The following is a 15064-nucleotide window of genomic DNA, read 5'->3' as shown; positions in this document are numbered from 1 at the left end:
ACTAGAGAGGATCCTCAGCCCTTATCTTAGGTATTATCTGTCCATCACTCATCGGGTCACCTATTACTCGGGGATTACGGTCACCTACCATTCTACAACAGACTGAACAAGTGATTACAGAACACTGATTCAGGCCAATCACTGTGCTCAGGCAATTTATACCCATTGCCTCATAACTGCCTAAGGGCAGGGCTCTGAGCGGGTGCTATTTTCATTTCTATTTCCTAGGTGAGACATCGGATCCATAGAGTTTAAGTACCTTGCCCAGGATCACAAAGCCCCCCGTGGAGCAGAGACAAGACCAAACACAAGTTTTCTGAGGTGAAACAGGACTTCGGGGTCTTTCTTTTTTTCTTCCAGCTAATGCTAAGTAAGTGCCAGACTCTGTACTAGGTTCTGAGAGTACAGGGATGATGGAAATGGCATGGGCCACATGCTTTCCATGTCACCCCGTGGACCTCAGAAGGAGACAGGGAGAAGAGGGAAAGAGGGCGAGAAGAGCTATTTCGAGTATCCTGTGTAGCAGCTGTCAGTTTAGAAGAGCAACTTGTGCATCGAATTCCCAGGAAAGCCAGAGAGCTGTCCCCTAGTGATGGACCAGCCGCCAGTGGGCCGATGGGGGGCCCCGGGCAGCAGGCCCTGTGCCCTGCCCTGTGACTGCAGTTTCATGCTTTCCCCACCCCGTGGACCAGGGATACCTGGCGCTTGGGCAGGCTAGTTAGTATTTATATTTACCTTCAGTGCAAACTAGTCAAGTAAACTTGCCTTTTATAAGGCTTGGTTTTCTATCAGCATTTCATTTTTATGTATTCAAACTTTCCTCTAATATGCATAATTGCTGAAAGAAAGAGGCTCTGGAACAGCCATGAGTTATGCCTTTTAAGGGAATGAGCATTGCAGTTAATGTTGCAAGACAACTTCCATTATAATCCTGCTTTCCCATCCTCGTCATTTTTTTTTTGGATGGGGGGAGGAATACTTTTTCTTTGAGCTAAAATTTTCCATGGTTTGACTCAGCCCAAGGTGATTTTCAAAAACAAAAAATTTGCACAAATGTCTCCAAGTATTTTTTAGCTGCTTGCATTTGGAAAACACTGTTCTTTTTTACTCCAAGTATTATTAACACATAAAAATTTCAAGTATGAGTGGTTATTAAAACTTCCGTCACTATATGCCACACGTCTCAAGAATGACGTCTAAGCAAGATTGTAAAAAAATTATAATTCCCAAAGGCTAGATTCTTTCTGTATGTGACTAAATTATAGTATTTAATGCAAAAATGGTTAGACTATATTTCATTGCTTTCAGTTTCATTTGCACACAGCTTTCGGAGAGGAAATACATATTTTGGTAACTTTTATGATTTTTGAATTTATGATGAACTCTGAAGTGACAAAACACATTTTAAAATAATTTCTATATAATTTTTAACTATATTATTCAAGCTTTTAATTTTTTTTAGCTTAGATCTGCTTTAAGTGTGTCTCTTATAAATGGCACATTATTAAGACTTTTTCTAAACGTGTCATTTTCTTAATGAAACCTACTTTTGGGGAACAGAATTACTAATAGATATCATAAACCCAAAAGCAATTCTGCCTCTGTCTCAGGATCTTTATTTAGAATGTGGGGCACGTATTTAAGTAAGTCTTTTGTTCTGTTGGTTTGTGTCTCTAATTGGTTTTCTTCCTTCCACCTATTATTGATGTAGTTTCAAATTCTGAAACATAATCTTGTGTCTATTTTTTATTTTATGGGTATGACTTTAGATCATTTATTTATATTTAGCTATGTTAAAACTCTACTGTCAGTGTACCTAGTCACTAAAACGAGAAGATATTATGTCTATTGCAATGTGTCATACAATAAAAACTGTATTATTATTGAAAATATAATAATTTAATTGTTTGAAATGATACTGAAATATTGTTGAGAGATGACTTGTATGATCAGTAACTTTTTCTTGGCTTTTCCATTGGTATCAGCCTGAACTTTGGTTAGAGATCTGACTTGTCTGTCGTTGAAACCCCAGCCCTTATCTTAGTGGTAGGTATATGGTGACTTACACATATTTATGGAATGGATCCATAAGTGAATCGCCCGCCTGCCATTTTCATTTAAAAAAAGAATTTGTATGTTTAAAAGTCATTTGTCGAAATGACTAGGCATTTAATATAGTTTTTCCTATAATTGGCATAAAGGACAGGCTAGTCACAGCTCTCAATGGTTGAGAGCATTTCAACAACTTTTGCCCAAGGGGAGATATAATTTCACCTGATGATATCATAAACCACTCAAGGGTTTTGTGTAGTTACCAGAACCTCAGGCTAAAATTATAACCCTGAAAGCCCTTGCTGCCTATTAGTCATGTGGTATATGACACAAAGCAAAATATATTCTGCACTTTTGGATTTAAGCTTGGCTCTCAGTACATTGGCTGCTTGATTTTATATTTGGCCTGCAAAATATTCAGCTTCCTGAGAGGCTGAACCATCTAAAAACCTAAGGTAATTCACAAGTTCCAGGTGCACATCGAGCAGTAATTAAATGAACTTAATATGAATTTCTTATTTGTTCTGATAATTATTTTTCTCAAATTACCTTCCTGAAATGCTGAGCAAAGCTTTGGGGGCCATGAGCATTCTTCCCCTTGAATGCTTAGAAAGATTTTTAGTATAGTTTAATGCGAGGAAACACATTGTATTGAAATTGTGATGGATCTGAAATTAGGGAGCTTGGGTTTAAGCATCAACCTGAACTTTGGAAAAGTCACTTAACTTCTCTGAGCCTCAGTCTTCTCTCCTGTGAACTGCGTTTTCTGCCACCAGATGTAGAGCATGAACTGGGGCGCTGGACTGAAAGCACTGGGAAGTAATGGAGTGCTTTACAAACGGTTTGTGTCACTGTCGTATTAGTGAAGCAAATTTTCTAAAAGCATGTAAAAAATGAAAAGAAAAATCACAGGGTCAGGATCAGAGCTTGTATTTCCTCTGTGTAATACTTTTTTCCCTTCCTTCAGCACTTGGCTGTAGACAAGAACCTGCGCAAGAGCGTGTGATGGTAACGGGTGAGTATAGGGCAGCACTTGCATTCCTCCAGGCAAGCTGGATGCAATGATTTGTTAAGTCATTTATGGCACGTGAAGAGCAGAATGAGAAATGGGTTAATACTGGCTCAAAGGAGAAGCTGAAAAACTGGTTACCAGTAAAAAGGCTTACAGAGCAACACAGGGGGAGAACTTGTTTGCATTGAGGGTGAAGCAGTGAGAAGCACCAGGGATTTTTTGCTGAAATTCTTCAGAAAATGAACTGGTATGTTGCTGGTTTGACTAGAAGGCACAGAAGTAATAGAGATCAGATTGACAGTGGGGTAGGGAGAATTATGGGTGGTCAGTGAACTAAATTGTTCAGGTCCATTAGCCAAGTTTTTTAGCAGTTGGGTTAAAATTGTAGCTGGCAAGCTGTGGCTCTGAGTCAAAGCATCTCCAAGATGCTGGGAGAGGAGCAGAGCTAAGCAGAATCACAGTATAAAAGTCACTGAAACCTTGAACTTGTTAATAGGGCAGGGCGCCAATTATACGATGGAGGTAAAGTTTAATTCTGGAACATGTCACTCATTCAAGGGTCAAGGTAAGAATGGGGCCAGTGGCAGAGTGACCTGATGCTGGGCCATGTGGGAAATGACCTATGGCACTGCCTCTCCAAGAGTCTTGTATAAATGAAGCATGCAGGAATCTGGTGAAAATGCAGATTCTGGTTCAGTAGGTTTGGAGCTGGGCCTGAGGTTCTGCATGCCTAACATGCTCCTGGAGATGCTAAAACTGCTGGTTCTTGGACCACACTTCTGAAAGGACCTGGACAGAGCAGGTTAAATTCTCCCTGAAAAAGACTAGGATTAGTTCCTGAGCCTGGCTCAGGGAAAGGTAAGGAAGGGTGCTATGCCTGACCGTGAGGGAGAAGTGGCCTCAGCTATGGGAAGTAGAGAGTGAGAGGAGGCTGAATCTTGGCAGGAGGCTCTGCTGGCTGCCTCCTCCTTTGGTCTCCTCTTCTTCAAATCTGATGGTTGGTATCTTTCCTCTAAAATACATGAAAATGTCCAGTGGTACAGAAAGGTCTGTAAGCAGAATCATCTAGTCTAAATTAATAATCCATATAGGTAACTAACTTTCAGAGAATGTCTTGAAACATATGCAGTATATTTAGGGGCCTTCTGGAGAAAAATTTCTTAACACAAAGAAATGGCTGTTGGGAGAACTTCAGGACCTGTGGCAAGAAGATTTTGAGGTGTCCCTGATATCATGTTTTCTAGTGGTGAGCAGCCCTTTTACATGATTGCCAATTCAGTAAAACCAAAAATGTTTGTAGAATGTTTTCACATACTATTCTATTTTATATTTTGCATAATCCACTTTTTTTACTTGATAATATATATCTACTTTATTTTCTCTCTCTTAATAACATTATGTTCCAATGAAGGAATGCACCCTACTTTAACCACGCTCCTCTTCATGACTGTAGATTATTTCTAGCTTTCCCACAGCATAAACTATATCCTGATGAACGGAGACTGTTCTGTCTCTGTTCTCTTTGAACAAAATTCAAAGAGAGTTGGGTAGTGCTGAAGGTGGAATGGAGTAACAGCTTGAGGGATTTAATACTGGGGAGATGGATTAGGACCAGTTCATACTCAGATACGACAGCTTCATTTGGAGATTTCTAAATGCAAGCCAGGAGAAGCTGCCCTTTCACAGGGAGTGGTGGCAAGGGAGCAGGGCATCGCCTGAGACTGTGACAGTGTGCCACTGTGGTGGTGGCTGGAAGACACTATGAAGATAAATTGCTCCTTTCTCTTAGTTTTGGAAGTACCCAGAAGGGCATATTCTTGCTGCAACACTCTGTGTCTCACTTCTTCATCTCATCCTCAGGCATATACTGAGTGTGCACAAATCCAATGTCACAGCCTCAGCAGCAGTCTCTGTCCTTGAATCTTTGTGTGTGAGCAGCTTTCTCAGACTAAGTACAAGGGTGGGGAAAGGGCTGGATGGAATAAATGAGGCTGCAGAGGACATTCTCACTGCATGTGTAAATAAAACACGGAATATAAAATAATTTACAGCCAGATATTGTTGGGTATGAAGCCTGTCTCTACCATTGATTAGTTATATGGCCTTGGACAAGGTATATAAATGCTTTTAGCCCTGTTTCCTTGTGTGTATGGATGCAATAAAGTTTAAATGAGAAAAATCCATATAAAGCAGTTAGCATAGTCCCTCAAACATGGAAGGTATCCAATAAATGTTATTATTATTATTTACTGACATTGATATTTTCAGTTCCTGTTACTGAAATTATATCTGTGGTCTTCTGAAGTTATATAGTTCATGTAGGGCCTTCAGGATGTTGATTGATCACCATTTTAAACACATAAACCACAGGAGATGTGCATATTTATATATCTACATTCATTTACATTCTTGTTTGCCAATAGATTCACCTCTATTAATTATATTTCTTCAGATCACATGTGGGGGAAACTTTAGTGCAAATATAATTTAAGGAAACACTCATAGGTTGTGTTTGGGTTGGCACTGTTAAAATTTTCTGTCACTTGGCATTTTTTAGGCAGCAGCTTCCTGATAAAATGCCATGGTAAGTGCATTTCTTGAGTTTGAAAAATATTAATGGGTCTGATAAAATGTCTTTCTGAACTTAAGTTATAAATAACATTATATATATCTGTGTAATTGGTTAGAGCAGGCTTGCATGCAGTACCAACTGGGAAAACTGAGCCCTAACTGGCTGAATTTCCCAGACTGAGTTAATAATAGAGCTGAACTCACTGTCCGGCTTCCTGACTTGCCAGTGGATACACTGGTGGCTAGATTATGCTAGTTCCTGATCTGATTAAGGATCAAAATGTCAAGTTGAGGCTCAATCATAAAAATCCAACATTCACCTTAAATCATACTGTGTGTGGAGCTAAAATATGCATCATAGACATAAAAAGAGGTCCTTTGGGGGACTGTCTGCAACTTCTTCAGACACACATAGATATTTATTGAGCACGAAATGAGATTCTTCATGGGGCAAACCACCGAACCTAAATTGCATCAAATATCTATCTGCCCACAGTACATCGCCCCCTACTGGGCTCTCTTTCTATCCATTCCATAGCATCTAGTGTGAGGATGGTTTTGAATGTTTTGAATAATTGTTAGGCCAAGCAGAGGTGGCCAAGAGGAGTCCAGAGTTATAGACGTAGAGGGTGGGGGCATCCCTCACTTGCAGTTGGAGGGTGTAGCCAGGTGATTTCTACCTTCTGTCCAAGAGTGGCCTAGAGTAACTTAGTTCTCCCAAATTACAAGTGAGTGAGTCCATTAACCTACATTAACTTCTAAAGTAATATAAATGTATGTGAACATACAGTCCATAGACATGTATATGGATAACTGTTTATAATTACATAAGATAGATGTGACTATTTAAAGATATCTATGACATATTCATTGGTATAGAAAGCATCTAAGTATCGAGTGCTTGTTAAGCAGGTTAATAATGTAAACAAAGTTTTATGTCTATCTCCCCCTACTTTTAGAGAAAGGTTTGCAAAAATTTGGCACATTCCCTGTTTGTATTCAAATGAAGGAAGTGCACTTAGACATTCATTAAAGCAAACCCAGCAGGGGTATCTAATTGAAAACACTTTGCCGCAGTTAGTATGAATTAGGGTAACTATTTGAAAGTAATAAAGCTGCAGTTATTTTAAAAATTCTATAAAGAACCATCTTAAAATTATTGTGGATATAGATAAGGAAATAAACAGATCATATGCTCATTTGTTCAAGTTTTCCATTTATCAACCTGAATTGGCTCAGTCTAGATGGTTTTCCTAAAGTTCCTTGAAGAACATTCAGGACTCCGAATAACTGTACTGTGTGCCTCATCCTTACTGAACCACTAACTGTTTCTGACCTCACTCCACAATCTGCCGCTGGGGACTGAGAGTCACCCAGGCCGGGGCAGTGTCATCTCTTTCACGCTCCCATTCAAGGATCCTGCACCTCTGACCCTTGGCTCAGAGACAGGCATCATGGTCTTAGGTTTTCTTTGCTTTGATAATCTGATTATATCGATCTCAAGGCTCAAACACTCCTGCTCACTCTTGGATGTAATTTGGAACTCAACTGGGTACACATCCAATTTCAATTGAGCAGTGCTCCTGCCCTCCGCCTCTATCCTACAGGACAACTAGGCTTGGCCTCATGGCCAAGCCCATTATTTACCCAACACTTACCTAAACGAGCGGTTGTCATCTGCTTGGACTCTAGGGATACAGGTGCATAAGAGAGATCTGGTCTCCACTCTCATGAAGTTTATAATTGAGTGGCGAATGGAATCAGAACTTCAGTTAGATATTTCACATCCATTATCTTCTGGAATGCTCTCAGGGAAGGCCGTAGAGGCCATGAGAAGTAGCTTGCTAGACTTCATGCAACTAACCTATGATACATTAAACGTAGATCTGTCCAACACGGGGACTTTGCCCTTTGAGTCATAGTGCAGTGCTCCTTCCTGGAGCTTTCCTTCTATTTATCCCATAGCACCAAGCATGAGACTGGTTATGAAAAGTCTTATCAAAGGCATTGATTTCAAAGTAATCCCTGCAGAGGGTTATACCCCTATTCCAACAATGCTGCCATTTTTCACCCACTTATTAACTGAACCACATTTACAGAATATTTACTGTTCACCCAACACTGCGCAGATCCAGTGATGAGCAAAACACTGGGGGACAACTACCAAGTAAGCAAAGAGATACCACGACAACTTCAGGCTCTATTAAATCCTAGGAAAGGGATGAACTGGGTGCGAATAAAAACTTGCTTCGGAAAGTCTCTGCGGAAAGCACAGGCTCTTTAAGATGCAGACGTTTTACTATGGGAATGCTGTTCATTGAGGATTCACCCTTCCGAGACTTTAAAGGCTGTGGACAGCGACAGTGCCCGTGGAGCAAACACTGCTGCTGTGACTATTGTCTCATGTCTCAATTTTTCTCATTCTTACTTGGCTCGTTATGCATTTTCTCATTACATAAATAATACATGGACATTGCAGGAAATATGCAATGGAGATAATAAAAATATGTATTTCCCGCAATTACAGTGCTTGGATGTCAATGTTGTTAGCACTGTTACATATCCTTCTAGCCACCTCTCTTTATAGCACATGCCTATGCGTATTACAAAATCTGAAATATAGATACGCTTTCGTATCCTAACTTTTTACTTAACATGCTATTTTGATTTTTTGACATTTTAAAACTCTTCCTAATCATCTCTACTGGCTACAGTTTTATAGCACATAGGAATAATACAATGTATTGATTGTGCGACTGTTGGCCATTTACCCGATTTTCAAGTTTTTGCTATTTTGAGTAAGACAGGAGCAAATCTTTGCAATAAATTGTTGTTCATAGATTCTTTCCTTTGGACAGATTCCTAGAAGTGAAAGTCAAGGCTGAAAGGGCATGAACCCTTTTAAGGCTCTTGAAACAAATGGCCAAGTTGATCTATGAAGATATCGTGCCAACTCACCCTCCCAGTAGCAGTGTATGCTGGTGCCAGTCTTAATGTGCTTCCACCAGGGTTGAGAACTATCAGTTAAAGATTCCTAATTTGATAGGTAAATATATCATTTCATCACTGTCTCCGTTAGAATGTCTTTGATTACAAGTAAGGCTTAACATTTTTATATTTCTTGGTCAATTTTATTTTTTTTTCTGAATTGCTGTTAATATTCTTTATTATTTGATTTTAACACTATTTAATATGTACCTTGCTCTCTTCATGAAAGGATTTAAGGCAGCTTAAAGGTCACTAAATGCAGAATAGCATAAATTAAAATAGGTTGAAGTAGAAAAAGAAACAACACAAAGCCAGGAATGAGGCTTACATTACATACACCATTGACAATAAATCTGCTATTAGTAGGCAAGAAAGTTGCCTCCAAGCCCTCCAGATATTAGCCCAAAAAGAGAATCTTGCCATTTACCAAGTTCACACTGACAATGAGAAAGAGGGTGACAGGGGAGAGTAACTGTTCAGGATAAATAGAATTAAGATTGGTATTAAAACCTCACAAGACTTTTAACTATTTTTGTTATTTTGTGTGTTTTTTAATAAGTTGCCTCCCTTGGATTATTTTCATTTCCATGACTACTGAATGGGGGATATACTATATTAATGTCGTTTACCAGTGTCTGGCATATGGGAGTGGTTAATGAGTATTAGCTTTTCCGTTAGTTTTACTAGTATTAAGTTTTTCAACATCAAATTCCTCGAATCTTCTATTTTTTATATTAACTTCAATACATTCTTTTTAGAAGATTAAGCAACAAGCAAACAAAAGCCCTTTGGGATTTTGATTGGACTTGCTTTATGCCTATAAACTAAGGGAAACTTTGACATCTTTAAATATTCACTATTTCAATTTGGTAAGATGGCAGTGTGTTTGTCTGCTTATAATTAAAAGAGCTTCATTGAACTATAACTCAATAGTATATTGAAATGTTAGTATATTAGTATGTTGACAAGATGTGTGCCACCATCAGCACATTCGATATTTTATTCAAATCATCTTTTACGTTTGTAGGTTAAAGATCGCTTTAGCACAATTCCTACAGAGGCTGCTTTCCTGGCCTGTTATGAATTTTCGCTGCTAGAGCGATTGGACGTTCCCCCCATTATGAGTTTGATCTGGAAGCACATGGAGCCCATGGGAGGTGCCTTTTCAAACTATAGCATTTCTTGGATTTTTCTTCTTTTGAGAAATTTTCTCTCTAGAACGCCTGGTGATCGAAACCCACTATCTTATTATGTGTCTTACTCTCGTTTCCTTTTCCTGGCTTTCCAGTGATGGGGTGACCACAACGGCACCCCTCTTCCTGCACTCTCAGGGCTTCTGCACATGCCGTCACCCTGAGGTGCTCTTCTCCTAGCACCCCCTCTCCCATTAGCCCATTTACATCCTGCAGGTCTCAGCCTGAGGTGCTTTCTTTACATGGAAGGAGCCTGAGTGGGGGACGCTTCCCCGATCCCCACCAGATCAGGTCTCCCGTGGGGCCCTCTGATTCTGTGGTCTTTTCCCCTTACAGTAAGTTACCACCGTTTAATTCGTTAGCTGGTTTATGGGCTCCCCTGATAAATGTCTTTCTTTCCCACTAAACTCCACGTTGCAAGGACAGTGTCTGTTTTGCTCACTACTTAATTCACACCCAGCCACCTAGCATGGTGCCTGGAACAGAAGTTGTTGTTTTTGGATGAATTAAAGAAAGAAAGAATGAGTGGCTTGGCGTAGCTCTGTTTCCTTTCTCCTGACCTCAAACTCTGTCTTCAGTGCCTTGCCTGCCTCGGAGTTCTGGCCTCCCTCCCTTCTTCAAGGCCGGCTTTTACTATATGAATCCCTATGTTTTATGAGGCAGCCGCATGCTGTTACATGAAGATCAATAAAGGTGGTCTTTATTATTTGAGGAAATGCTTATGTCCTGCTAGGGTTATGCAAATGTCCTTTACTTTAATATTTCTGGTTAAAGCCTGCTCTTGCCTTCACAGCAGGTCTATTTAATTTTAAATGTTTACTTTAAAGTTCACTAGGACTGTTTTCCTAAAGCAGCACCATAATTTGCCTGTACAAAAATGACACTAGCCTCTCTCTAAGGAGTTGACATTTTAAAAAATGTTAGAGAATAGAGCTAAAGGGGGCATTTTATGTGAGAAGCTGGAAAAGAAGAATTAGAAAGTCCATTAAAATGAGCAAATAGCTCATTTCAGATGTTCAGGTATCCTTTCAGTTGGGCCAATTCAACACCAAGAGGGGAGGTACGGTTTTATTTTTCAATGTACTTTGTAATTCATGAACTGATTTGTTTTCATCTTGTCTTATATCTCAGCAGATTGGATGTCCATGGCTGGAAGGTTCTAAGAATGCCCAGGTCTATACCTTAGATCATAGACCCACGTGAAGATCTTGTTGGATAAAAATAATACCGCAGTTTCTATCACCTGTCAATCATCTCACAATGCTAAGAGGAAATGGCTTTAAGATGAGGAATGGGTGCTTGTTCCCATCTCTCTACTCTATTTTCTGCATTGCTTATAATGAATAGTGCTAGATTTTTGTCAGAGAAATATCTATATCATCTCTCTTAAATATATCACTCATAGATTCTTTCTTTCATGAGCTCATGCTTCAAGAGCCCACCTGCTTTGAAGCATGGAGCTCGCCTCCCAGAAGAGTCGATGGGAGGCCACGAGAAGCTACATATATTACTTTTAGTGTAGAATAAATTATTCTGACAAAAATAGTTAAGTGAGGATAGAACCATCCTCTTGAATTTCATTTGCACAGCAGCCAGTCTCTGCCCCTTGGGGTTATCTGTAACAGCAGCCAGCAAAAAGGTTATTTCTTCCCTCTGACCGGGTCAGGAAAAAGAAAAAAAAAAGGATTCTAGCCTGCCTGGGGTCCTGCAACACGCACTGAATCACAAATTGGTCTGTCCTGCATAGCCTTGTGCTTTTAATTTTATCTCTGATTCAACGTGGTTGGTTGAAGCAAGTGAATCTCAGCACTAAAATGGTGATGAAATGTTCACATTCTTAACTCTTTACAGTTTTATTAATTGTGTTAAATGTATATCCAGCATGCTAAGCAGTTTATGATCAGGAACAAAAATGGACCTATTATATTCATTGCAAGTTATCTGATATCGTGATTACAGATACTTATGCAGCCATGACTCAATTCACTGATGAACTGTGCATAAATCCAGATCACAAATCTTACTTTTTGAGTCAAATATTGCTTAGTCAAATAATCGAGATGTCTATATATATATATATATATATATATATATATACCCACCCAAAAACCTTTAAATGAGAGACTTTAACATAGAAACGACACTAGGAAAGATATATACATTTTTGGGAACCTTAGCAGAAGTTAATTTATTATCTCAAATTAAAAATAGTTAAATCAGGTTTCTCTCACTTCATTAAGAACTTTCTAGCTATAATAGAATTGATTTTGTCCAGTTCTACTCACCTTGTGTTGTGGGCTGAGTTAGGTTTATAATTTCACCTTTCTGTTCTGGAGGAGTGGGAATGGAATAATTGTTTATTTTGCTTAAAAACTGTTTTACTGCTGTGTGTGGTTTATCTTATGATTTTCTTTTAAATCCCTAAAACCATGCATAGCATCGTGACCTTATTTTGGCAATCTTTGGTTCTGATTGTGAAAATCACCACTGCTTTACCTGTTTACCGGAACTCCACCTTTCCCCTTCCTTCTACATTTAGGGTCAAATATCTAGGCTATAAAAGGCAGCCTAGATTAGATAACATTTTCTTAAATGTCCTTGGACAATTGTAATGTAACTGTTGGTGACCTCCCCCCAACCCAAGGTGAGCAGCTATACAGCTTTCCTTACTCTATAAAGACATCCTGTTCTTTTTTAAAAATTTTATCTTTATTGTTGAAAGTATTACAGATGTCTCCCCTTTTTTTTCCTCCCATTGACCCCTTCTACCTACCCCCCAGGCCTTCACCACACTATTGTTTGTGTCTGTGGGTTACGCATATAAATTCTTGGTGAATCTTTCTCTATCTACCCACCCCCGCCTTCCCTCTGCGATTTGTCAGTTTTAGCTCATCCTGCCACCTCAGTTAGTTCAGCACCCCTTCTTATATTACCATCGTGTTCACTAGCATTTGACTTTGGGAGCTGATGATAAAATGTTAGTTCACTCCATTTTACTATTTTTTAATGGTGGAAAAGAGATTCTTTACCATTTAAAATATGGATCTTACTATTTATTTCCATTAATTCCCAAGAGTAACAATCCATTTTGAAGTCTGCTTTGGGTGAATATACTTTGTAAGAATATTCCCAGATAGCCATTCTGTCAGTCAAATAATACAAGGAAAAACTGTGTAATAGATGTTTCTACCAGAAAGACTTTCTCTAGAACAATCACCCCCGAATCCCTTCACTCTTTTTGTTTCTTTGAATATAACAATAAAATATTTAATTCAACGAGGCAACAGATTTTTGGACTAGTCTCTACAGATGGCTGAGAATATTTTGCGTTAGATGAGAGAACGGGACATACTACAGCAAAAGACACAATATATGGAGTTATAATGGGCGATAAAGAGAGCTAGAGTAAAACAGAAGTGTTACCTTAGGGTCGTGTATCCCAGAAAGCTCTTCATAGATCTTCTCTCCTACCATGACAGCAGCCAAGTTTGCCGTGTATGTAGAAAGGCAAAACATACAGAAAATGGCCCAAAGGTTCATTAGAAACCTTCCAGTCCAGCATTTTGGGGGTTTGATGGCTGCTGTTCTGCCAAACAAGAGGGCATAACAGACGTTCAAGGCTGAAGAGAAGGAGAAGACTTTATTCCTATTCCGCCCCTTGGGGGTCATACCAAAGGGGCTCTTCCATTCGTACAGAGTGAGGAAGATGGCAGTGACGTGCAGAGCCACAAAAATCCCTAGCCACAACGTCCAGTGGAGTGGCCACATGAAGGCTCCAATGGGAGCTGCTGTGTCTCGGGTCCTCACTAAGATGCCCAAGCTGGTGGAGAAGAAAGGACTGGTGAAATCTATCACCTGGCTTCGAGCAGTATTGATGCTGAAGGAAGTGACTGCCATGTGGGCTGACCCGCTCAGGAGATCACCCACCAGTCCGGTCCAGTGCCCATTTTTCCAGGCTCCATATTTTCCATCTCCAACAATATAGAGGTCAAAGTCAAAGTTCATGTCTTCTGCTAGCTTTTCCAGCAGATCAATGCAATATCCATAGCAGCACTTCTTGAATTTGATGGGCACTGTATCATTACTGCTATGGAGGCTACTAAAAAGGCTGTCCAATATGGAAGAGTCATTAGTCATGGGGTCAAGGCAGAGTTGGCCAGCAGGGCACAGACCTTCATCATCTACCTCCCGTGTGAAGACAAACGGATGCTCGATCAGGGTAACCACTCTCAAGTGGAGCTTACTTGGGTGTTGGAGGTGGGTTTTGTGCCTCTGGGCCTGCTCTGGCCATATTCCATAGTCCATGACAACCTTTCCCCCTTGCCAGCTGCCCAAGCGGGTCCACATTGGCTTTCCCATGGGGTCATGCTGCAGATTCCAGATGAAAAAGTTGTTTTCTGAGCTGATGATAGAGGAACCTTTTACTTTGATGGAACCACTGAGGCCTCTAAAAGTGGTGTTGGCTAGAAACCTGGCAAAAAGTAAGAAAGAGAGGTGAAGCCGAAGACAGGAAACCATGCTCATTTTTACTTCATTGTCTTAGTAAAAAGAAACTCTAATCTTTAAAAAAGGCATTGCCTATAATTTCTTTAAGAATTAATAAGCTGGACTCTTTCTAGGAGAAGAATTCTATCTCATTGAGACAATGAGGTCCTACCTTCAGGTTCTAACACCCAGGCTAGATGCTTGGCTCTTAGTCTAACTCCAAGTTTCTTTATTCCTAGTTAAGGGAGGTATTAACTGCTTTCTGTTATAAACTGCTAATTATGTAATTTCCAAGCTGTGGAGTTTCTCAGCATCTTTAACATGTTTCATTTCTTGTGGTCACTACATTTGATTTATTTACTAAATCAGCTCAATAAATATTTTTTGGTGCGAGGAGTAAGTTTTGGTAAGTATACACCTACTTTCATAATTGCTTAACAACTGCATTCATAATTCTAGAAAGTTGCCCTATCTTGTTACCAGTGTTTTTTCTTGGTAGAGTGAAAACAATCATCATATCTGTCCCCATGAAGCCAGCTAAAGCTACATGTGGGCTGTCAGCCATGGAACAAGAAGATGATAAATAGATTTGCAGTTCTGCCGAGAGCCTCGGGCTACCCTCCCTCTAAGTCATTAGAGGAGAACAATTGTCTCTGGCTCTAGAAAGAGCTTCTGCCAGAAGCCAAAAGAAGGAAAATCACCAACTGAATGATATACTGCTTCCTAACCCCATGAACCAGGACACTGTCAGTATAAATATGCT

The 15064-nt window shown here is 39.7% G+C and overlaps 1 protein-coding gene across 2 annotated transcripts in view; it reads right to left on the bottom strand.

Moving 5' to 3' along the window:
* Positions 1-15064, bottom strand: part of GRIN3A (glutamate ionotropic receptor NMDA type subunit 3A) — a 125924-nt gene that overhangs the window by 53025 nt on the left and 57835 nt on the right. For both annotated transcript variants that reach the window (XM_081151830.1, XM_081151831.1), the window contains exon 3: positions 13240-14287. In XM_081151830.1, the coding sequence (XP_081007956.1) occupies positions 13240-14287 (1048 nt within the window). The remainder of the gene's footprint in view (positions 1-13239; positions 14288-15064) is intronic.

This window comes from Miniopterus schreibersii (assembly GCF_964146895.1).
Source record: "Miniopterus schreibersii genome assembly, chromosome: 11".
Lineage (NCBI taxonomy): Eukaryota > Metazoa > Chordata > Mammalia > Chiroptera > Miniopteridae > Miniopterus > Miniopterus schreibersii.
The sequence above is the reverse complement of the archived record's forward strand: the minus strand, read 5'-3'. Positions and strand labels throughout refer to the sequence as shown.